Source organism: Diorhabda sublineata, chromosome 4 (genome assembly GCF_026230105.1).
Source record: "Diorhabda sublineata isolate icDioSubl1.1 chromosome 4, icDioSubl1.1, whole genome shotgun sequence".
Lineage (NCBI taxonomy): Eukaryota > Metazoa > Arthropoda > Insecta > Coleoptera > Chrysomelidae > Diorhabda > Diorhabda sublineata.
The window spans coordinates 5,126,161-5,150,508 of record NC_079477.1 but is presented as its reverse complement, the minus strand read 5'-3'; the positions used below and the strand labels follow the sequence as shown (position 1 = coordinate 5,150,508).

At 31.3% G+C, this 24,348-nt stretch overlaps 1 protein-coding gene across 3 annotated transcripts in view; it reads left to right on the top strand.

The window, feature by feature from the left end:
* The window catches only part of LOC130442986 (protein PALS2), a 59,234-nt gene that overhangs the window by 28,303 nt on the left and 6,583 nt on the right, over positions 1–24,348 (top strand). For all 3 annotated transcript variants that reach the window (XM_056777411.1, XM_056777412.1, XM_056777413.1), the window contains exons 3-8: positions 6,780–7,088; positions 8,769–9,035; positions 16,667–16,847; positions 19,403–19,690; positions 20,589–20,758; positions 20,842–21,015. In XM_056777411.1, the coding sequence (XP_056633389.1) occupies positions 6,780–7,088; positions 8,769–9,035; positions 16,667–16,847; positions 19,403–19,690; positions 20,589–20,758; positions 20,842–21,015 (1,389 nt within the window). The remainder of the gene's footprint in view (positions 1–6,779; positions 7,089–8,768; positions 9,036–16,666; positions 16,848–19,402; positions 19,691–20,588; positions 20,759–20,841; positions 21,016–24,348) is intronic.

The following is a 24,348-nucleotide window of genomic DNA, read 5'->3' as shown; positions in this document are numbered from 1 at the left end:
AGGTGTTTAAAATATAATAAGTTTTATTGTTCAATTCAAATCATTTGATGTTTATAGAAAGTTATTGCAAATATCAAATAAATTTAAACTATATTTTCAATTAATTACCAATTTATTCAATTACACTTGAAAGAAGTTTTATAATAAGTTACTAAAAATGATGAATTTGTAGCCGTTGAAGTGAATCATAGTAAAGGAATGCTAATGACCACTGAGCTTCTAATTATTAAACTGAATGACTATCAAACATTTAATTTTTTCACTATCAATTTTATTCGATTTTAATAAAAAAGTTGAACTCAAAATATAAGCAATAAGATTTATTTGATCAAAATATGCAATAGGTCTAATTAGGCGGAGCCAAATCTATTGAACAGGAATTGAAACTAATTTTTTGTGAGAAGCAAGATCTTCATAATAATTTAGAATATACAACATTTATTCCTCTGTATAATTTGAGCTGTGTGGAAATATATAATTCAGAGCCTCTTCAATATTTGCCTGACGTTTCAGTATTGCTAGACATATATTTGTCTATTGATTAAATATTAATACATTTTTTTAAATCCTTTGTGTGTGAATTTGCTTTACAAACCAAAAAGTAAACGGTAGAAATCACGTATGTATATATAGGGTGTTTGCCTAAAAACGTTATTAACAAAAACTGTAGACATAGGTACATGTTATAGATGTCACCATTGTTATATTTAAATCGTTACGAAATGATAAATCTGTATAATGAATAGGTAATTAATAAATGAATGAACATGTTACAGGGAGAGCTAAAAAGTAAACTTATAATTTTCATCTTTTTTAAAGTGGTTCTGCCTATAACTTTTTAATTGATTTTAGTACGTCCTTTTCTTTTTGTGAACGTATACCTTAACTTAATTTTTATGAAATATGCAAATTCCAATTAATTATAAGAAACTGTGGTTTCAAACATGAAATTTCAAAGAAAGAACAAGAACATACGTCAGAAATCAAGATCAGAATTGAAATGGCATTTGTCAAGTACTTCTCAATGTTTGCAAATAGAAGTCTAAACCTCCACGTCAGAATAGGATTCATGGAAAGTTATATGTGGTCAGTACTGCTGTACGGAGTGGAAATCTGGACCTTGAAAACTCAAATGATCAAAAAACTTGAGGTATTTGAGATGTGGCTCTATAGATGCATCCTGAAGATACCCTGGACTGACAGAATCACCAACGACGAAATACTAAGACGCATTGGTCGCAAAAGAAAGCTGTTGACAGTTATTAAGATAAGAAAAACATCTTATATAGGACACATCTTACGCAACGACAAATACTTACTGCTACAGAACATAATGCCGAGCAGAGTAGAGGGAAAGAAAGGCGTCGACAGGAAGAAGAAATCCTGGCTCCGTAACATAAGAGAATGCACAAATCTCAGCGTCGTAGAATTGTTTAATGTTGCGAGGGACAGAGACGCATTTAAAAACGTTGTCGCCAACCTTCAAAAAACGAATACGGAGGCACCCAATAACAAAAGCTGTTAGCACCGAAGAAAATGTAGTCCAACACTAGTCGGAAATATCGTCAAACATCTAAAATGGATCCGTACCATATTCAATTACATCAAGATATAGCATATCGCTTATATTTTTGTGAATGTTACTGAAAATGAAGAATTCAAACGCGAAGACTATTTCGTGCGTATGCGTCCCTGAACTGATTCCAATCCAGACCCTTGAATGAAGCTAACATCAACCTTGCACACTTGCAATAGTAAAATCTTCTAGATCAACATGTAAATGTGGGTATTATCTTCGATAAATCGTTTGTGGCGTTATTTCTACGATATTTTATGGATGATTTCCGACCCTTGTTCCTAAACAAGGGCGTTATCTATATCGAAACTTTGTTAAACTAAACCAAATTTATTCAAATTAAACCAAATAGACTACAGGTCGTATTGTTAGAGACACTGCTTATAGTTTTTAGTTTACGTAACGCGATTGATGACGTTTACCACTTTCTCCTAATAACTCGTTCTCTTGTTTATAAAACGATACACCTCTCGGGGTAATGCTTGAATTGACAAAAATTGCTATAAAATTATTTTTTTCATCAGTGTACTCATATGGAGTGGGAAATAATGGGTTTCAAATTGTATATAATAAATGTTTAATTTATTATGACAAAAGGATAATAGATAATGATCCTTTTTTTATTTTCAAAATGAATATATACTTGTGTAAACATCTATAAACAAACTAAATTTTTCTTTTTTGAAAATAAGAGTTAATTGATTTATAGTTCAATGCATTTTAGACTAAGTGTTATAAAATGGAACACGTTGTTTATCTAAGTTTAATGTATTCTAATATTTTACAGTGTTAATGGGTTTTTGGAGAACAGTGATAAATAACATATAATACATTCTAAAAAGTAGTATTTTGCGTCTACACGTAATTTACTAGGTATCTAATTAAACAAATAGATTACGGTATTATTACTACAGATTTGGCATTTCCAAAATGTCACTAAGTTAGGAAAGCAGTGTGAGCAAACAAAAAAACAATAAGCGGAAAATTAAGTGCCATATAACGAAATTTTCTGCTGTGCAAGTTTTTCAGAAAATGGCTGTTCTGCTAACTTTGAAAACAGTTAAATGCTAATTAAATGCTCCGTTGATCAATGAAAGAAAAAACATTTCCTGTACTTTGCTATTATACTACGATGCTGGCATCCCACTTTCAGTCGAATTTGTGTTGGGATGCTAGCATCCTAGATGCTATTTTATTTTAATTTTTTTGCCAGTCGTCAATATGACCCCAACGAATGAAGAGATGTTGTTGCTGATGTTACTAATTAAGAAAACAAGGCGTCGTGCAAAAAAGGAAGTTTAGTGTAGATCCCTTTTTAGCTGTCCGTCGTGTTAAAAGCCTGTATTTTACATTATTTGATGAACTGTGCAATAGTGAAACAAGATTTTTTAATTACTTTAAAATGTCACTCCCTTCTTTCAAAGAGCTTCTAGGCTACATCCAAAGCGACATCTCTAAATAAAATACAAGATTCCTAAGACCAATTTCACCCGAAAAGAAACTAGTCATAACTCTGATCAAACTGCGTGCGCGCGCATATGTCAAATAGAGCGCCTGCTCGGATGCTAGCAGCCAAGTATAATGCGCCAATGCCCCACAACCGATTTTGTGCATCCCGGGATGCAAAAAGCGACCGGCTGCTAGAATTTCAGCATCCCAGCATCCCGGATGCTAGCATTCTAGTATAATGGTAGCCTTAAGCTGCTCTCATTCTGTAGTCATTTTTCGGTGATCACAAATATCACACCATCGGAGCAGACAACGAGAAGCAGAAGAGGACATTCCAGGCTATTCCCAGTTTGGATCCTTGAACGAACCCTGCGGTAATGTGTCTTGTCACCTGTGTGTAATGCAGACATATATTAATCAAAACAAGTCATAAACAGTTATAAATTTCATTCAGTCATATATTTTTCGCTAATGAATGTAAAAAGTTAGGTTATTGTAAATAGAATGGCCCTTTAATACTTTAATAAATATACAATGGAAAATGCATCAATCTTTTATAGTCCGGTCAATTTAGACATTCGAAGTTATATAAATTCCCACTAAGCTGATAATCATTGTTTGAAATACAATTAAAAATAAAGTTCCATATCATTCCCGTGTATGGAGAAAATTTTATTCAAGGTCAAATGTCAAAAAAATGAATTATTCGCGATTTTCACCAAAACGATAAGTTTTATCAAAAAAATCTGTTGGACAAAAATTGTAGATCATGAAATTATCTACAAAAAACGTATGAATACTTTATTCCTGAGAGCCACTGTTTTTGAGATATAATGTTGTAAAAGTTGTAATTTTTATAATATGCACACGTTTCTACGCCACCTATTAGGTAGTGTATTTTGTGTACTTTTTTTAACGTGTTTTTCCCAGTAGGCCTATTCCATGGATCAGTTGTGATCATGTTCAATTTGAATCAATTGCAAAATAAAGGAAATTAGCAAAGATTGAAAAGATAAAAGCAATTTAATTTTAAAAAAAAGTTGTGAAATTTAATCGTTCGAGTCATAACTTTTAAATTCTTCTTATTCTTCCTGTTCTTCTTGTTCTTCTTCTTCATCTTCATTCTGAAAGCATGTAAATTGCGTCAATAACGGATCCCAATGTTGGTTATTCAATATTAGAGCACGACCGGCCTTTACAAGGTGTACGTGCCAGAGAACAAAACATTCCGACTCTTTTGCAACCAAATTTAGCACTGCATCCCTTCCAAACCCAGTCTGTAGGGTCTAGCTGATAACCAAGCCACACTTGAACTTGGTAATAAACCCATGTTGATGAGGTTGGAGAATGACAAACCAATTGATTGTTTTTTACTTTTAGTATTTCTAATGAAACAAACATATGGATACTTATCTAAGCAGGTAGTTTTTTTTAGGAGGCGTTTTTTTAGAAAGCGAATGCAGTTGCTAATAACTTCTTGTCGAGTTGAATTATTATTTTTAAAAACTTTAGCACAAGTCACGGCCAGTTATTGCGTGTAAAAATAGTACATGATTTTGACACTTTGCAAAAGTAGATGAACATTTCAATGGATAGATTTCACATTGATGTTGAGCTTTTCCTGGTTTTAAGAACAAAATAGTTTTTTTACTTGGAGTTCGAGCAGTGAGTAGTACGAGTAAGTCTACGTCTTCACCAACAACAATACATGTATTTGTCAAATTGAATTGCGCAATTGCTGTTTCAATAATCAATACATCAACGTGGTGTCCTCTGCATATTATGACGAGTACAACTTTTTGAATTGTTATATTTCAGAAACGGTGGCTCGTAGGAAAAAAGTATTCATATGTTTTTTGTAGATAATTTTATGATCTACAATTTTTGTCCGCGGTATTTTTATGATATAATTTACCGTTTTGATTAAAATCTTGAAAACCCCATTTATTTGACTTTTGACCTTGAATAAAATTTTTTCCATGCACGGGAACGATGGGAAACTTTCAAATTTTATTTTTAATTAGATTTTAAACTGATTTTCAGCTTGGTGGGAAGTTATGTAGCTTCACTCTTATTTTTAGGTCTAATTTGACCAGACTATTACATGTACTTCATATCGTAAAAACGCGTTGCTTCGAAAAGTTAAAAGCTGTTTATTTGAATGTTTTCTTCGAATATAAATAGTAGTCGACGTATTTTTAGATAATAAAGATAATGAAACCGCATAAAAATAATCGTATAATGAGAACGAAATAGGTGTCATTGATTCTTTTTGTATATATACACGATTGCTTATTTAAAAATCGAAACAAACGAAATAGAACTTTTTAATTTCATTGAAAAACTTATGTTTATTTAATACGCCAGCAATCACAATATTTTGGTATGTTTAACACTGTGAAGATAATGACGATCTAATTAGATGTTAATATATTTATAACCGCATATTTTCCTCAAATTATGATTTCGGGTTATTCCGCAATTATTCCTAGTATTAGATTTGCATATATCATAAATTTAATTCAATTTAAACAACGGATCGTTTTCATTAACGAATAAATAAATACTATCGTATCTTTGGCGATTTATTTGTTTTTCAATAATATTGATAAATTAGTGTTTTTCGAGAGTTTCGTGATATTTGTGAGATTCACTTTCAGAAAAATCTATTAATATGCAATTAAATAAATAGGTCAACTCGTGTTGACCGTCAAAAATTATTAGTGTTAATGTGGTTTTTATTTTAAATAGTTAGCATATTCCTAGAGAAATTCCTAATTTGTTGAGAAATCAAAACTAACCTGCCTAACCTCCTTATTACTACATAATAAAAAAATTTTAGTCTCAACTATTTTCACGCATTGAGCTTTGTTCGATAAAAAATCCCTTATGTCATAGTTGTCTTACTTATTCATTGGAATGTTATGGGAACTATGTTAAATGCTTTGACCAAACTGATAAATAAAAGTAGTCCAAGAGCTGTCAATCTAAAAAGTCCCCTCATACCGTGCATGTAATTTTTTTATGAAAATTGATAGTTCAAAACTATTGGAATTAAAAACGCGAGAATTGCGTGGATTTGCAAAGTCGGAAACATGCTTGAAAAAATTAATTATTAAAAAAATCGATAAATGTTTAAAACATTTACGCAAACCAATTTTTTTAGCCGCGAGAGGCAGGCAAGCCTTTTTTTAAAGTGTGTGATGAGGGAGGAAATTTCTCCCTCATTATGTAACATAATTTTTTTTATTTTGTTCGTTTCAATGTCTACTTTATTTATTTATCTTGGCTTGTGGACACAGAAACAGCCGGAAATATCTAGTAAACCAGCTTAAAATCCATTGGCTTCGAACTTCTTTTCGATAAATAGGATTATAGTCAATGAATATAATCTAGAATAATTATTTCTCTGTGGAAATACGTTTTCACTTTGTTTTTATTTTCTATTTCAATGTTTTTGATCTGTAGCAATTACCTCATCTTGTTCTGGGTGGATTTCGGTGTTTTGAAACATATGAGCTTTGAAACTAATTCTAATAATTTTAAATAATAGAATACAGTCTAATTTGTTATCATTTCAACAAGACATTCATCATCTTTTTCACTACAACACAGAATTAAACCTCTCCAATATGCCAGAGATAATATTTGGAATATTGAAATAATGCATTGTTAACTAGTATAATCGTACTTAACTTAATTACCTAATTAAAATCTCATATTCACGACAGTAATTATTGAATTTTACTTGCAGGTTCATGAAATCGAAGACGATATCCCAGTGACTCCCAAACCAGTAACAACCGAAGGCAAAGATTTACTAAGAGAAGTACAAATAAGGTGTAGTCTATCGTGGAATTTAGATGCTAGAGAATTGGGAACTTTGCTCAATAGCCCAGAAATCAAAACATTGTTAGACTGTCACGACGATATTGCGAAAATCTGCGAAAATCCCAAACCTGAAGGAGACAATTTTCCGAAATTATTTCCCAACGGAATGACTGGAGAGGAGTACAGAATGGTGGGGGTCCGGAAAAAACCGGGAGAACCCTTAGGTTTAACAGTAAGTAATATAACCTCAAAACTTTAGTTAGTGAATATTTTAGAATAAGAATCAATAATACAGTTAATTGCAATCCTATATCATGTAACATAGTTCCAGTAGTGCGCCACTGTTACATGAAAGGTCATTACTTCACAAGATTACTCCGAAAACTGTGCAGAAGAAAGGTTAGAAGAAGATAGACAAATAAAAAAATGAATGAGATAGAAAAAAAAGAAACACTATCAATAGAAGATGATAGTCAGCAAAAGTGTACGACAAAATAAGTGCAGAATATGGATAAGACATACATGAAGAGTTGTGTCAATTGCTGAATACATATCGAGAAAGAAATGCAGTGTAAGGAGAGGTTGATAGTATCTAAAAATACCAAAAAATTAGAATAGCACTAGCAATACCAGTGAATGCAATATAGATAAAGAAATTTTCTTCTTAGACTTTCAGCATGTCTTTGAACAATTAGAAGAATAGAGTTCAAAATAGATAAGAATCCCACTCGAGCTCTTAATTCTGAAAAGATGAAGTATATCAAATGTAACAAAAGGCAGAAGAAGGAAAATACAAAGTAAGAATTGGAAGATTTGAGATGTAATAGTTGTAATAGTAATGAAAGATGGAGATAGAAGAAGTGATAGGGAAGATATAAGCAGCGAATAGAATACTTGACACAAGTAGGAAAATGTTGATGAACAACTAAAAATAAAAACAAAGCTTAAAACATATAAAACAACAATATGGCCAACTTATGCTACGGAAACAATGAATATGACAACAAAGGAGACCGAAATGCATACTAATATGGGATTGAAAAAAATTGACGTACACAAAACAAGAACAAATGAAGGAATAGGAGAGGAAGAGAAAGTGTTAAAGATGATAAAAAAGCAAGAGTTGGATAACAGGAGTTTTCTTAGAAGATTGTACAAGAATGATTATCGATATGAGGTTGAGATAGGTTTGGGAAGGATGGAAATGGGAAACTGGAAAAAAATGGCTATGGTAGGCAGAAGGTAGATATGGAGATGGCCGATAAACAGGCTGAATAATGGAACGAATTAAAATGATATTAATTTACAAGACTCACAACTAGTTTATTCATTGGTAGTCATTAGAGACATAGTTATATTCCAAGATATCCTTAATATTTAGATATTAGTAGACATGTTGCTAGTCAAACATTCAGTTTCAGTTCCATAGAAATTCCAGGAAGAATATTTCGTATTAATAAAGGAGTAGATGTGAACTTTTTATTATAGCAGGCAGTTTAGTTACAGTATTTCTTTCAAATAATTCCTAGGAAAGTCTATTTATTCACTTCCATTGTTTCTTTTTGTTCTAGAATTTTGAAGAATTTTATTTAGGTATATAAATGATTTGTGTAGATGCAGTTAGTTATTTTTAAATAGTCGTAATGAAAATAACGAATTTTTAAAAGTAATCGCAGAAATTATTTAAGTGATATTTATAAGTAAATTATTATATGTAAAGTTATTGTATAGTGTGTAAATAAATTAAGAACGTAAGAGACAGTTTCTATTAATTCACCCCACGAATAGAAACAGTGTAAATAAATACGAACAATGTTACAATATGTTCAGAAGTTTTTGAATACTTGAAAATAGTGTTTCACTATCCTCGATTATTTGAACTTGAATTATCTAAATGCATTTAATGTTTCAGGTACAAGTAGATGACAATGGAAACTTGACAATAGCGAGAATACTTGAAGGTGGTATGATCGAAAAACAAGGTTTACTTCACACCGGAGATATAATTTTGGAGGTTAACGGAACTAAGGTTGCTTCTCCAGAAGACTTACAAACGGAAATCGCAAAAACTAATGATCATGTTACCCTCAAAGTTCACAGCAATTATGGAAATGGTGAAGTGACACATTCGAACATAGTAGTTGCTAATGGAAACAATGGAATTACAAAAAAATTGACGGTACGTTTATTATATTCATACTGAACACACTGTTTACACTACCACTACACCAACACTCACAATTACACTATCTGACGCGCGTTTCGATAACCAAGTTATCGTCTTCAGAGACTGAGGTAACTACATTTCTGCACAACTCTATCATTTGCTTCATATTTTACAAGGCTCATACTGTCAATTAAAAGATATCGAAATTCAAAAATATTATTTTGATAAATTTTTTTCAACATATTCTACATTCATATACTTTTCCTCCTCCAAAATGAGCGCAATTTATTGTGATCGATTTAGAATTTTCGAGAACGTTGTAGAAATTTCCCGAATAATCTGGAAAGTTCCAAAATGAGTGCAATTTATTACAATTATTATCAGGAATGTTCGAGGAAGTTCTAGAAGCTTCTAGAATAATCTGGAAAGTTCCAAAATGAGTGCAATTTATTATAATTATTATCAGGAATGTTCGAGGAAGTTCTAGAAGCTTCTAGAATAATCTGGAAAGTTCCAAAATGAGTGCAATTTATTATAATTATTATCAGGAATGTTCGAGGAAGTTCTAAAAGCTTCTAGAATAATCTGGAAAGTTCCAAAATGAGTGCAATTTATTATAATTATTATCAGGAATGTTCGAGGAAGTTCTAGAAGCTTCTAGAATAATCTGGAAAGTTCCAAAATGAGTGCAATTTATTATAATTATTATCAGGAATGTTCGAGGAAGTTCTAGAAGCTTCTAGAATAATCTGGAAAGTTCCAAAATGAGTGCAATTTATTATATCAGGAATGTTCGAGGAAGTTCTAGAAGCTTCTAGAATAATCTGGAAAGTTCCAAAATGAGTGCAATTTATTATATCAGGAATGTTCGAGGAAGTTCTAGAAGCTTCTAGAATGATCTGGAAAGTTCAAAAATGAGTGCAATTTATTATAATTATTATCAGGAATGTTCGAAGAAGTTCTAGAAGGTTCTAGAATAATCTGGAAAGTTCCAAAATGAGTGCAATTTATTATAATTATTATCAGGAATGTTCGAGGAAGTTCTAGAAGGTTCTAGAATAATCTGGAAAGTTCCAAAATGAGTGCAATTTATTATAATTATTATCAAGAATGTTCGAGAAAGTTTTAGAAGGTTCTAGAATGATCTGGAAAGTTCAAAAATGAGTGCAATTTATTATAATTATTATCAGGAATGTTCGAGGAAGTTCTAGAAGCTTCTAGAATAATCTGGAAAGTTCCAAAATGAGTGCAATTTATTATAATTATTATCAGGAATGTTCGAGGAAGTTCTAGAAGGTTCTAGAATAATCTGGAAAGTTCCAAAATGAGTGCAATTTATTATAATTATTATCAGGAATGTTCGAGGAAGTTCTAGAAGCTTCTAGAATAATCTGGAAAGTTCCAAAATGAGTGCAATTTATTATAATTATTATCAGGAATGTTCGAGGAAGTTCTGGAAGGTTCTAGAATAATCTGGAAAGTTCCAAAATGAGTGCAATTTATTATAATTATTATCAAGAATGTTCGAGAAAGTTTTAGAAGGTTCTAGAATGATCTGGAAAGTTCAAAAATGAGTGCAATTTATTATAATTATTATTAGGAATGTTCGAGGAAGTTCTAGAAGGTTCTAGAATAATCTGGAAAGTTCCAAAATGAGTGCAATTTATTATAATTATTATCAGGTATGTTCGAGGAAGTTCTAGAAGGTTCTAGAATAATCTGGAAAGTTCCAAAATGAGTGCAATTTATTATAATTATTATCAAGAATGTTCGAGAAAGTTTTAGAAGGTTCTAGAATGATCTGGAAAGTTCAAAAATGAGTGCAATTTATTATAATTATTATCAGGAATGTTCGAGGAAGTTCTAGAAGCTTCTAGAATAATCTGGAAAGTTCCAAAATGAGTGCAATTTATTATAATTATTATCAGGTATGTTCGAGGAAGTTCTAGAAGGTTCTAGAATAATCTGGAAAGTTCCAAAATGAGTGCAATTTATTATAATTATTATCAAGAATGTTCGAGAAAGTTTTAGAAGGTTCTAGAATGATCTGGAAAGTTCAAAAATGAGTGCAATTTATTATAATTATTATCAGGAATGTTCGAGGAAGTTCTAGAAGGTTCTAGAATAATCTGGAAAGTTCCAAAATGAGTGCAATTTATTATAATTATTATCAGGTATGTTCGAGGAAGTTCTAGAAGGTTCTAGAATAATCTGGAAAGTTCCAAAATGAGTGCAATTTATTATAATTATTATCAAGAATGTTCGAGAAAGTTTTAGAAGGTTCTAGAATGATCTGGAAAGTTCAAAAATGAGTGCAATTTATTATAATTATTATCAGGAATGTTCGAGGAAGTTCTAGAAGCTTCTAGAATAATCTGGAAAGTTCCAAAATGAGTGCAATTTATTATAATTATTATCAGGAATGTTCGAGGAAGTTCTAGAAGGTTCTAGAATAATCTGGAAAGTTCCAAAATGAGTGCAATTTATTATAATTATTATCAGGAATGTTCGAGGAAGTTCTAGAAGCTTCTAGAATAATCTGGAAAGTTCCAAAATGAGTGCAATTTATTATAATTATTATCAGGAATGTTCGAGGAAGTTCTGGAAGGTTCTAGAATAATCTGGAAAGTTCCAAAATGAGTGCAATTTATTATAATTATTATCAAGAATGTTCGAGAAAGTTTTAGAAGGTTCTAGAATGATCTGGAAAGTTCAAAAATGAGTGCAATTTATTATAATTATTATTAGGAATGTTCGAGGAAGTTCTAGAAGGTTCTAGAATAATCTGGAAAGTTCCAAAATGAGTGCAATTTATTATAATTATTATCAGGTATGTTCGAGGAAGTTCTAGAAGGTTCTAGAATAATCTGGAAAGTTCCAAAATGAGTGCAATTTATTATAATTATTATCAGGAATGTTCGAGGAAGTTCTAGAAGCTTCTAGAATAATCTGGAAAGTTCCAAAATGAGTGCAATTTATTATAATTATTATCAGGAATGTTCGAGGAAGTTCTAGAAGCTTCTAGAATAATCTGGAAAGTTCCAAAATGAGTGCAATTTATTATATCAGGAATGTTCGAGGAAGTTCTAGAAGCTTCTAGAATGATCTGGAAAGCTCAAAAATGAGTTGCATTTGTCTTTTGAAATTTCTTCTTCGGGCTTATTCTATATCCAGGATATTTAAATCTAAATAAAAGAAAAGTTTGTTTTTGAAACGTGTATAGAGATTCGGTTTATTTTCTTATAATACATTGTGAGTGGTTTTATTATTTAGTCACAACTTTGTAAAAACTATTTACTAACAAAAAATATGAATAAATTACACATTATGCGTGTAATTGCTCTCTTAAATACTAATCCTATTGTAAACAAAAGTTATAATTAATTATATTTATGGCCGTTAGAGTCACATCAATACAAAGTAAGGGTAAGTAATTTGATAGTTAAAGGAGCCTCGAGTGTTTAAAGGACATATGGAATCGCTTAACTATGACGTTGGCCCATCATAGGACGGTCAATGAACGAATGCAATAGTAACCAGAAGTTAAATAGGTGCATTTATGATTTTTCACCGTCACATTAATATAATACAAAAATTAGGTAATCTGATACGATAATGGAGCATAAAATAAGGGACATATCGTATAACTTAATATTTGGTTAACGGATTCTAAATGTTTCCATCAGGGGTGGCGAGAAAATTCGTGAAGAATCCATTCATAATATCGTAAATGAAATATTTTCGGTTTAAATTTACTACTACGTTCCATATTTGATTTGAGAGGAAAAATATTGCTTGCATAAATCTAGGATGGTAATTAGTTTTTTACGAGTTATTAAACATAAAACTTTTTTACATAAACATCAAGCAGTTAAATTTAGCAATTCAAATTAAAAGAACAATAAAAGTAAACTAATTTTCGTAAATTACTACGATATTGAATAGCATGTGACAAAAATAGAGCAGCTCTTGAGCTTGTAATGTATGGTCGTTAAGTTCTTTCATGCTGATTTTAAATACAGTGGAAACCTGATTATTTCAATTCGATTATTCTGAAAAATCAGTTTAACAATAAAATAATGATAAATGTGTGATACTAAATGTAAATATTTTGTATAGAATCTAACTAACTATAAAATATTTTCATTGGGAGTCTGGAAAAATCCATTTCTGGATTATTATTTATTATTTCTGGAACATTATATTTTCAAAGTAATCATAATACATCGAAATAGTACCAAACATGATTAACATTTCCATAGCATTTATTATTGGCATTGTTTGTTTTTTCTGTTTAATTTTGTTTTATAACAATGTACTCGGAAAAAAATCCAGATATTCCTAAAAACATATTAGAACTAGCGACACAAGCCAGTGCTGATTTGTTACCAGCAAAATCCAGGTCGACATATAAACACGAATATCAATTTTTTATGGAATGGCAAGATCTCAGAAAAGTTAAAAACTGCAAGTTAGAATAATCTTCCACATTATGGAGTCAATTCTCAATACTAAAGAGTTGTTTAGCTATGAAAGAAATTTCCAGCAACACAAAATATATAAAAAACTTTTTTGAAACATCAGGCTTTGGGTTATATACCAAAAAAGTCCTGGGTACTAAAGGCACAACAAGTAACTACAAGGTTTGTTCCAACCTACTGTACCATTGTCGGTACGGTTATTGGTAGCGTTTGAATGATACTTTTTGCGCAATCTCCGGCTATGCACGTTTCTTGTAACAGTACTTGCTATCAACCAAATATCGAAAAGACCGTCACGGAAACGGATCACAAACGATACCCGAGTAATCTCTATTGCGCAAAATCGTCACTGTACTAATGACGGTTTTTTGAAGGGTTAGAACGAATCTACTTTTTTATGCGAAGCTTCAGATTAACAATATATACTGGCAAAAGTGTTACCATTACCAATGAGGGATGTATATTGGAGTCCTATGCACTTTACCATAAATATCTAGAACTACGGCCTAAAAATATGAACAGCAGAAGATTATTTGTTGCATACCGAAATCGTAGGTCAACATATTGAATGACATACCACCAGCGGTGGCCGGAAAGTTGTTGCAAAATACCTGAAACTGAAAAATATTTTCTCGCATTGACCTTGACACTAATAATTTTGACATTAGGATAATGTTTTTTGTTATTGTTGATTATATATTGTAGTAAGTTTATAAAATTCAACATTAACGCCTACGTTATTTTATTTTTAAAAGTTTAAGTACACACTCACTGTCTACACAACAAACTAAATCGATGAAATTGCATTATAATTTTATGCCAGTCCTAAACATGTTTTTATAATAATGAGACTAATGGGTGAAGAGCTGTGTTTGCACCGAAGTAACTCATGTGTTTTCCATGTTTCTTGATGTTCCCGTGAATATAAACTTTTAGAAAAATTTTTGGTATCCAATGAGCAACCATAACCAATTTCAGCGAAGCCTATGAAAATGAATTGACCAAAATCCTATAACTTGAAAATATCTAGCTAATTTATATTTGGTTATTTATGGATTAAATTGGAAACCTGCGACAAGGAGTAAAAACGGACACGCTTAGTTATTTCTTATAACATTTTTCGACACAAAAGTTGCTCAATGTTTCTTTAGTGGAAATGTACTGTAAGAATACATTTCTAATACGGCTTAAGTTAAGAAAGGTAGGGGATAATGCATGGTTCTGGAACAAAATACTGTGAAAAACCCAAGCACATTCCTGTGCCCAGTTCAATATCAATAAGAAATATGGAAGATAGAGAATAATAATTTCGTTGGATTCTCAGGGAATCATAAAAACGCTGAGCTCTTCTTCATTCAGCTTTAAAATGATTCGCGAATGCTAGTATAGTAACAAATTATACAGAAATAACACAGAAACATGTTGTGAATAAAAGAAAATGGTTTATATCCTAGCAAAGAAAAGGCTCGAACAACTTTCTTGGTACCAGAATCCTTTTAAGTTATCGTCACTAATACTGCTCAAATATGTGGAGTCTGTACGTTTTATTAGCTGAATACTGCACTATAGAATCTCAGAGATCATACAGGATAGATCAGGAAGACTTACCCAAAGTGAAGCAGGCGAATATTTCAAAATTTATTGAAGGATCAGGAGTGGAAGCATTACTAGTTCCCGAAAACTGAATAGAGTAGGGGTACAATATACCTTTTAGTTTTCAACGAATCACAACTTTATCAAGTATAGGAAATACATGAATAACATTTGTATAGTTAATTTAAGAATGATGTCCCAGTTTTTGTAGTGAAGATCTATATAGGGTGTCCCACGAAGAGTTAAAACTATCTGTATATGGCAAAATACTTATTTTCAAAGATGGTCGACTGTAACTTTGTTATTTTAAATGGAACACCCTGTGTATTAATACATTTTAGAAATATCCGTAAAATTTTAGTATACTTTTGTCTAAGAACTTTTTTCGAAAAATTCATACATTTTGAGTTATTAATTTTTTTGTAAAAAATTTGACCATTGCAGACCCTTATAAATTATATTTTTATGAGGATCCCCTCAATGATATGGAAATGATTTCTGTTCGGTTGCTTTTAGCAAGGTCAGACGTATTTGAAACTATGTTGAAGAATTTTTCATTTTATACAGAGTGTGTATAAAAACTGTTCATAAATATCAAATTTCTTTATTTTTTCAAAAGGAATCCCCCGGTTTTTTCTATTTAAATGCATTCAGGGGCAAATTCATGTATACTTCCTTATACCTAAACCTTATCGTTACCCATTATGTTTTCTGTTAATTTCTAGAGATGCAGCTGTGGTCTAAATTTTATTTTGACCCGTTGATACAAGCACTAAGAAATAAAAACGATTATGTAAATTTGCTTTTAATACATGGTAAATATGACAAAATTGTTACCAGAACATGTGATTTATTTGCAGTAAGATAGACCACGATCGAAATCGCACATTGTTAAAAGAATTTGAAGCTATTCGGTTCATTTTAAGCTAAAGTTAATCGAATTAAATCATTTGTGACAATAATAAGATATGTTACAAAATTTTATGGAAAATTAAAAGACAAAGGAAAATAGTCTGTATAGAGGATGGTAAAGCAGAAAAAAGCGAATATAGATACTTTCTCATTTAATTTTTCACTAGATTTTAGTATGATCATCCAGCATAGATTAGATCATAAAATGTAAATGAGCAAACTTTAGGGTTTAACCAATTATTCTATCCCTATATATATATATATATATGGTGATTTTAAAAATAGGGTCAACAAGTATATTACTAAAAAAAGTGAAATAAACTTCAGAAAACTAACCATTATACTAAGGGTATACATATTGTCCTATCTTTTCAAATAAAGCTTAGAGCGGAAAATAATTTCCCTAATTAGAATGATTATTTAATAAAGCAATCTGTACTTTATCAGATTTACCTTTTACAAAAATATTTGATTCTAAAAGCCACATGTCATTGAAACAATGCCATCACCAGCTATTGGATAAGCTGTCTATAATCTCTTACACCAATAGAATAATTGCAGATTATAAAAAATTAGAAATAAAGATATTTTTGATGTAATATTGGTAAATAACCATAATTAACATTATTAAATAGTAACAAATGTATTTATTTACAGTGTTACATGAGAGCTTTATATCAATACGACCCACAAGAAGATACTCTACTGCCGTGTAAAGAAATAGGTCTCCCCTTCGATCGTGGAGATATCTTGCAGATAGTGGATCAACGTGACCCGAATTGGTGGCAAGCGAAAAAAGTTGGAGGAGATGGGACGACAGGCCTCATCCCATCTTTAGGTAATAACACTATGCGAAAGCTTGAAATGTATTTTAACGTGGATGATAGGCATCGAACAAAGATTTAAATTACTTTATTTAATGGTAATACGTATCTCAATAAGTCGTGTGACTGACACACAGATGGCGCTGCCAGTGCCAAATGCAAATGACGTTTATGAAGTACTAACTGTCAAAAGACTACGTGTAAAATTTAATGACATTTCGATTAGTCGGAAAAAAGTGACAGCCATTTAAGTGAAGCTACTTTTTTTATTTTTAAAACAATGAATTAACGACATAATAGAAAATTCTCTCTAATTGTTCGGTTTTATGGAATGAATATTTTGAATTGTTGCGAAACCTACGTCATTCAAATTCCGCTTAAAATTATGTTTAGACTTTAGGCCCCAAAACATAAACATGGAAATAAAAACAAAAATTATAAATATTTTCAAGGAACTTTTCGTTTCAAGTTTTGCGTTTATATCCTATTATGATGTTTATTTGCGTTTGAATCGCCAAATTTCAATTGTAAATACACTTACGTTTTAAAAGTTTAGTCAATTCCTTGCTTTTATAAAAATATTGTCCATCGATATTCTGAGAACTTTACCAACGTTCACTGAATACTTTTGGCTTATCTTATACAAGTTTGAAGTAAATCAATAAATACTATTTTAAAAAAACTTTAAGCTTCACATTTTTAACAAAATAAACAAATACAAAATTATAGAATAATAATTTATTTCCTATTGTGGTGAACACATAATGCCTTAATGTTGTGGTTCAATCGGTAATTGTTAATATTATTAATAAATAAGTAAAACGTGATTTACTTTTGATTGTGAAATTCCACTAGTAGGTAAAATGGTTTGTTATAAGATAGATCTAAACTTTAATTATATTATAGTCAAAAAATATGTCATTAATATTTTAAATGAAGCCTATTAATATGTTCATTTTATGAAACCAATATTGTGATTAATTCTCTTAGGCTTCTCCTTGATCTATCGACATCGTTTCGTTATGCTGTTTTAACGAATATGCAGATTGGATACCGTGTAAAAAAGTTCTCTAATTTGAATAAAATGTTTAGTACTGCTTCGACGGTGAAAGTAGCATGTCTTTTAGCAGCTAAGAAGAAGTTACAACGATGTTTGTTTATTTGCGATTGAGAAGAAAACGAAAAAAATAATTTTATTTGTGGCATCTAATCTATTTTCGAAAAAGATACCCCATTCGATTTGATAATTAACGACCGCCAATCATGGGTGAACAAAAATCTTTCACAAGGTCGAAATGTATCTCTATGCTACACGGACGATTCGAAGCTAGCGTGAGGAGCTGGACTGGGCATTTCTGGACCAAAATACTCTCTATACCTTTAGGAACATCACTTGTCATTTTTCACGAAGAGTTGCAAGCAATAAACAAATGGGCTCATAGTAAAGAAAGAGGCATTTATTGACGTCCACAGGGTAATTCAGACAATAAAACTAAAGCCAGGAAAACTGATAGGTCACCTAAGGATTCTAGAGCTAATAAAGCTAAAAAACCGTGACAAACCAATTGCCCAAATGCATAGTATTTTGGACAAAGATTTGATAATTAATAACCGCCAATTATGGGTGAACAAAAATCTTCCGCAAAGTCGAAATGTATCTCTATGCCACACGAACGATTCGAATTTAGCGTGAGGAGCTGGACTGGGCATTTCTGGACCAAAATGCTCTCTATACCTCTAATAACATCACTTATCATTTTTCACGAAGAGTTGCAAGCAATAAACAAATGTGCTCAGGTGTGTTTGGATAGAAACCTCTCTAAAAAGCACAAATACATTCTCTCAGATAGCAACTGATCCTCTTCTAACTGTAAACCATCGCAGGCAATGTCTTCTGTATTTGGTGCAATATATGTACTTTTTACAGATAAGTCACGATTTTGTCGGTTTAGTGATGATCATTGTAGCAGAGTGAGAAGACGTCTTGATGAACGATATGCTATGTAACAACAGAAAATATTAGATATGGCGATGAGTCTGTTATGATATGGAGGAGCGGTTGTTTGACAACAGACCGCTACGTAATGCCCTTCTACACGTAGCTAGATGGTGCATAATTACCTCTAAGAAGTAGATATTCATATTTGGGATTGATCCTGATCTCAACCTGATTGTAAAATTACAGGATAACTTGAGTCAGCAAGTTAGAACTTTACAGTATCCACTTAAAGGTCTGTAGTGTGGGATAAAATAGATCAAGCTGCAATCAGAACCTTAACTTGGTGTTTACCAAGAAGATGTACTGCAGTAATCCAAGCCAAGAGAGATAATAAGTTGGTTAATAAATGATACAATAAAATACTTGCTGTAGTTTTCTTCCATGCAGTATTTGGTTTATTATATGTCACACAATCGTTGTTTGAAACAGTTAAACACTATTATGTTGAACGATTCTTCCTAATTTAGATGATTTTATTTAACAAAATTTTAATTATACATATTAATGTTACGATTTGAAATCCACAAATTCAATACATCATATTTAGTTCACGTTCTTCTCTTTTTATAGAACTAGAAGAAAGAAGAAAAGCCTTTGTGCCTCCGGAAGCAGACTTTGTACACACAATAAGTATTTGCGGGGCAAGAATCTCTAAGAAAAAGAAAAAAATCTCGTATCAGTCTAAGAGTAATTGTGATTTTGATAAAGCAGAATTATTGCTCTATGAAGAAGTCACGAAAATGCCTCCGTTCAAAAGGAAAACTTTAGTATTGATTGGAACGCAAGGAGTTGGACGAAGAACATTGAAAAATAGGCTGATTAATAGCGATCCTGAAAAATTTGGAGCTGTTGTTCCATGTAAGCATAAAACTGATGTCATATTAACGTTTTCTACCATTTATAAAATAAAAGTTTCCACAATTTTGTCAGTTGAATTTAGCTCCGCTCAATTATAAATTCAAACATTCACACTGATTCATGCAAGCCTAGAATCGTCCAGGCTCTTTATTTATAATAAAACACCCTGTATTTTCACCTTTTCAAATTCAAAATAATTAAATACCTAATTCAATTGATTTAAGGAAGTGAAAAAGAATGCTCATGCTGCTCATCTCGTCTAGATTGTCGTTAAAAATTTGAGGTGAAAAATTATAGATTTCAGATCATTCACATGACTTTGTTGCATATACTTTGTTCTTAATATAACCCCAAAGAAAAATATCCGACGGCATAAGATGTTGCGATTTAGCTGGCCTTTCAACATCATCTCTATTTTACTAATTTAAATAAATTGTGAATAGTTAATAGTGTGAAGTGTAAATAAAATAAGTAAGAGATAGTGTATATAAATTCACCCCATAATTAGAAATAGTTCAATTGAATATAATATATTTGATTTCAATTTTTTCACAAAAAAATATTATTCCTTTCAAATTCAACTAATGGATTTATCCCATCAGCAGCATCCACCGCTCAAAACAGTTTTTGGTACTCAACCCAATATTCTTGATCTATTTATTATTGTGAAATAGGTACCTTTCCATGCCTCTTTTCACGAGTGGAAATAAGAAAAAGTTACAGGGGCTCATGTCAGGCTAGTAAGGGGCGCGGGACAACATCTGTGGATTTATTTTTTAATAGATGATGTGCTGAATAAATCCCCATTAAAGAAAGTCTGTAATCTATACTAAGCTAATTAGTTATAAAAATGCAACTACCTAGGTTGATTAATTCAAAACCGTTTTGATATTTTCAGTCACGACACGTCCTCCAAGAGTGTTGGAGGAAGCCGGACAAAGTTATTGGTTTACCGATAGAGAAACTATGGAAGAAGATATCAGAAATCACAAATATCTTGAATATGGAGAGTATAACGGTCATCTGTACGGGACTAACTTAGATAGCATCAGAGATGTTATTAAACAGGTAGGTAACTGATATATAAACCCAATTCTATTGAATAAATATTTGTAACAATGGGAGTTTAGAATAATATATTTTTATTACAGGGAAAAATGTGTGTCCTTGATTGTAGTCCAATGTCCTTAAAACTGCTTCACAACAGTTCAGAATTTCTCCCTTATGTAATTTTTATAGCAGCACCTGGAATGGAACAGCTTAAAACGTTGTATGATGTAGGAAGGAGTAACTCAAATATAAGACAATCGAGTAGAAATTTAACGGTAAGTTTTTGGATAAAGCAAAAAGGTAAACGTTGATTGAGTAAAGTATTTTGAATGTTTAAGCCAGTTATAATTGTGTGCTCGTGCTATTTACTTAACACTCTTTGCTGAATCGAAATTGAAAGGCATTGTCACCTTATTTCAACCAAAAACTGCCACCATTATAGAATTAATTTTCAGTAAGTAAGCAATTATTTCCCTTGATAAATACAATCTCTATTGTAGTGAAACTCCTGAAATAATGTCACCAAAATGTGTCCAATAAAGGGATAGTACCATCTAATTCTTCCTCATAGGTAAACTTCAGATTGGGATAATAGAAGTTGAACGTACATATTACAGTCTCAATTTGTTGCCTTGGAATGGCTAAAATCATTAACATAAATTTTAAGGAAATAAACTGGAAAGGGTATTTTTATTTTGAGTCTTCAACCCGCAATATCATTCAAAATGGTTGGTTATGATAAACGATGAATAACGAAAGTTAATTTTATTAAATATGAAATGAATAATTAGGTTCGTAAAATTTTATTGTAGGTTTTAAAACATTTTTCAATGTGCTTAATCCTATTATACAAAAACTTTTAATTTAGCAAAGCTCTTAATACTTTACAGTAATAAACTCATTTATGTGGCTTGATGTAACTTATAGATATTTAGCTGTATTTTCGTTTCTGGAACATACAGACTCTCACAATAACACTGTCTAACTCCAGCTTGGATAAAAATGTTATCATCTTCAGAGTTTTTTAAATTTTTATTTCGATTTGGCATCGAGTATGGAATACCAAAAATTTTGAATGAACAAGAGAAATTCGTTGCAATACTAATAGATTAAGCCATAGCGTCAATATTACAATTTTTTAATTATGTAATTACTGTACCGGAGCTGGTGGTTTTCGTCATCCCCTTCTACGTTATTACACTGAGAATAATTTTTTGCAATCATATCATGGAGGGTAGAGGTAAAGAGGACATAAAGTTTATATAGATAAAGAGATACTTTTCAAGTGGGCCCCAAATAAATAAAAGAAAAAAGAATTATGATAACGGCAAATGAGAAGAATAATAAGTTTTGTTTTTAAAAGAGTAGAGACTGATAGAGAGTAGTTAAACTAAGGTTCTTTCTGTCTCTTTCACTAGTACAATTCGCGAAAATTACGAAGTGGGCGACATCTGTTAGTTTTCTTTCAAACTTCAATAGAGGTGAATAACAAAGCCGGAAGACGAAATTATCTTGTTGTTTTATAAACAATAGAAAATGTTATTTAAAATTTTAGTTTAAATAATAAAGAAATGCACCTGCTTAAAGCTCTTTTTTTCTGAGATAAAAACAACCACACATTTGTTAAAATCCTATTCTAGTGGCCCATAAAACTCTAGTGTACCTTTTTGGTAGTTTCCTGTATATATTCGAGTTTCCTTCTCCACAAAAAAAATGCTTTTCTGATCTTTAACTACTTCATTCAGATTAATTGCTATATCATGAGGCTGGGAAGTTAGACCTGACGTCTGTAGATACAAACTGTTTCTTCTAGGCCACATAATATTATATGACCCGCTTTTATTTTTTGGTCTAATCACATAAACACGTTTAGGAAATAACGGAAATTTGGAAAAAAAGGAAATCCTACCAAAAGCAATTCAAACACATAAAAAAAACTAAACAGCATCAAATACTCTTACAGATTGAATTGTTCATCGCTATAGAAGTCAAATTCAGCGCCATCTAGTGACACTTGATTTTCGCCAATACCACTTATATGCCATGCCGTTCTCTATATAATAGTTTTTTCGTTAACTGACGTAAAATACAAATAGCTCAACTTCAAAATACACTTCTTTTACGTTTGGAGTAAAATAACTTCGTTAAATGCCTGATAAGTGCATTAAATTTTCAAATAAAACTTACAGAAAATTTAATTCTGAAGAGAATGATGTGTACAACCTCAATAAAAAGTAAATGCAAGTTGAAAATTTGTCTATTTTACTGAATGGAAATCAAAACAAAAATTAGCAATTTGTGTAAGTAACCTTACACTTAACGATGTGTATGTTACAGATCTGAGACATATTTTATTCAATTTTTTAGGTCAAAATAATTATAGCCCCATCAAATTTCAGACCCGAGACATACAAATGGCTTCTTATTATGGATCAGGGAATCCTGGCGAAATCTATTGCTCAGTATAAGTCACTTACGAAGCGTTTTGGAAATTTTGTTTTCCTTATATTTACCTATAGAATCATTTCCCGAGAGATTGGACTGCTATTCCGGAACACCCTGTATATCTGAACACAAAATGAGTCACGGTGACATTGATGGGTATAAATAATTTTATCGATACAGTCGACCTCGTAAATAATTAGCAAGCTTAGTTTGGGCCAATGCAAAATATTTAATCGAACCACTTCTTTATATTTTTTTATTTTATTAGTTCAAAAACCTTCCAGAATGGCGCTTGGGAAGACAAAGGGTATTGCATGAATGTAGCTAATGTAGATAAATTGAAGAATGCTACGTAAGTTGAAAAAAAACTTTTGTTGTAAAAAAAATCATTAAAATCTTGAATAAGAATAATGACGAAAAAACATGCACCTAGAGGGATTTTATTTTGTAAACTGTATGCATATTGATTTTTTAACATATAATTTTATGAAAGAATATATGAATATCGAAATAATTCTATGAAAAGTTGTCTATATGGGAGTGAATCCCAAAAAAGGAAAGACGGTTCACTTCAGTCATTGCTCATTTTTACCTTATTCTAATACTATTTCGCGCTTCTTTTAAAACTTATCCTGGTGCTAATGTGGCGATATCTTTATTTAAAGCATTCCGATGGACACTTATTCACAAACACAAATAATTTTCCTTACCTCTACCCTCATAAATCATATGAATAGTCTGAGAATTCATTCGAGCTCAGTTACATATAAATATGTTCATCCCTCATTTGAAGGGTCCTTGTTCAAATAGAGGTCTAAATTTATTTCAAATTGCTTAAATTTTCGATAATAGCAGTATCGACAAAGAACTATGATTAGAAAATTTAAGTCACATATATTTGGCATGATCTATAGTATTATTATCGCATCACTCAATAAGTCGTGTGAGTAACTAAGAGAAACACATTTTATTTGCCAAAAATCGATTTTATTCATAAATGTAATCTCCTTCAAGAGCAATACAATCATTCCAACGCTTCCCTAACTACTCGATGCCGTGCTTGTGGATATATTTGTCTTTTGCCTCAAAATAGGCTTCAGTTTCAGCAATTGCTTCTTCATTTGAACTGAATTTCTTAACGACGAGCATTTTTTTGAGATCAG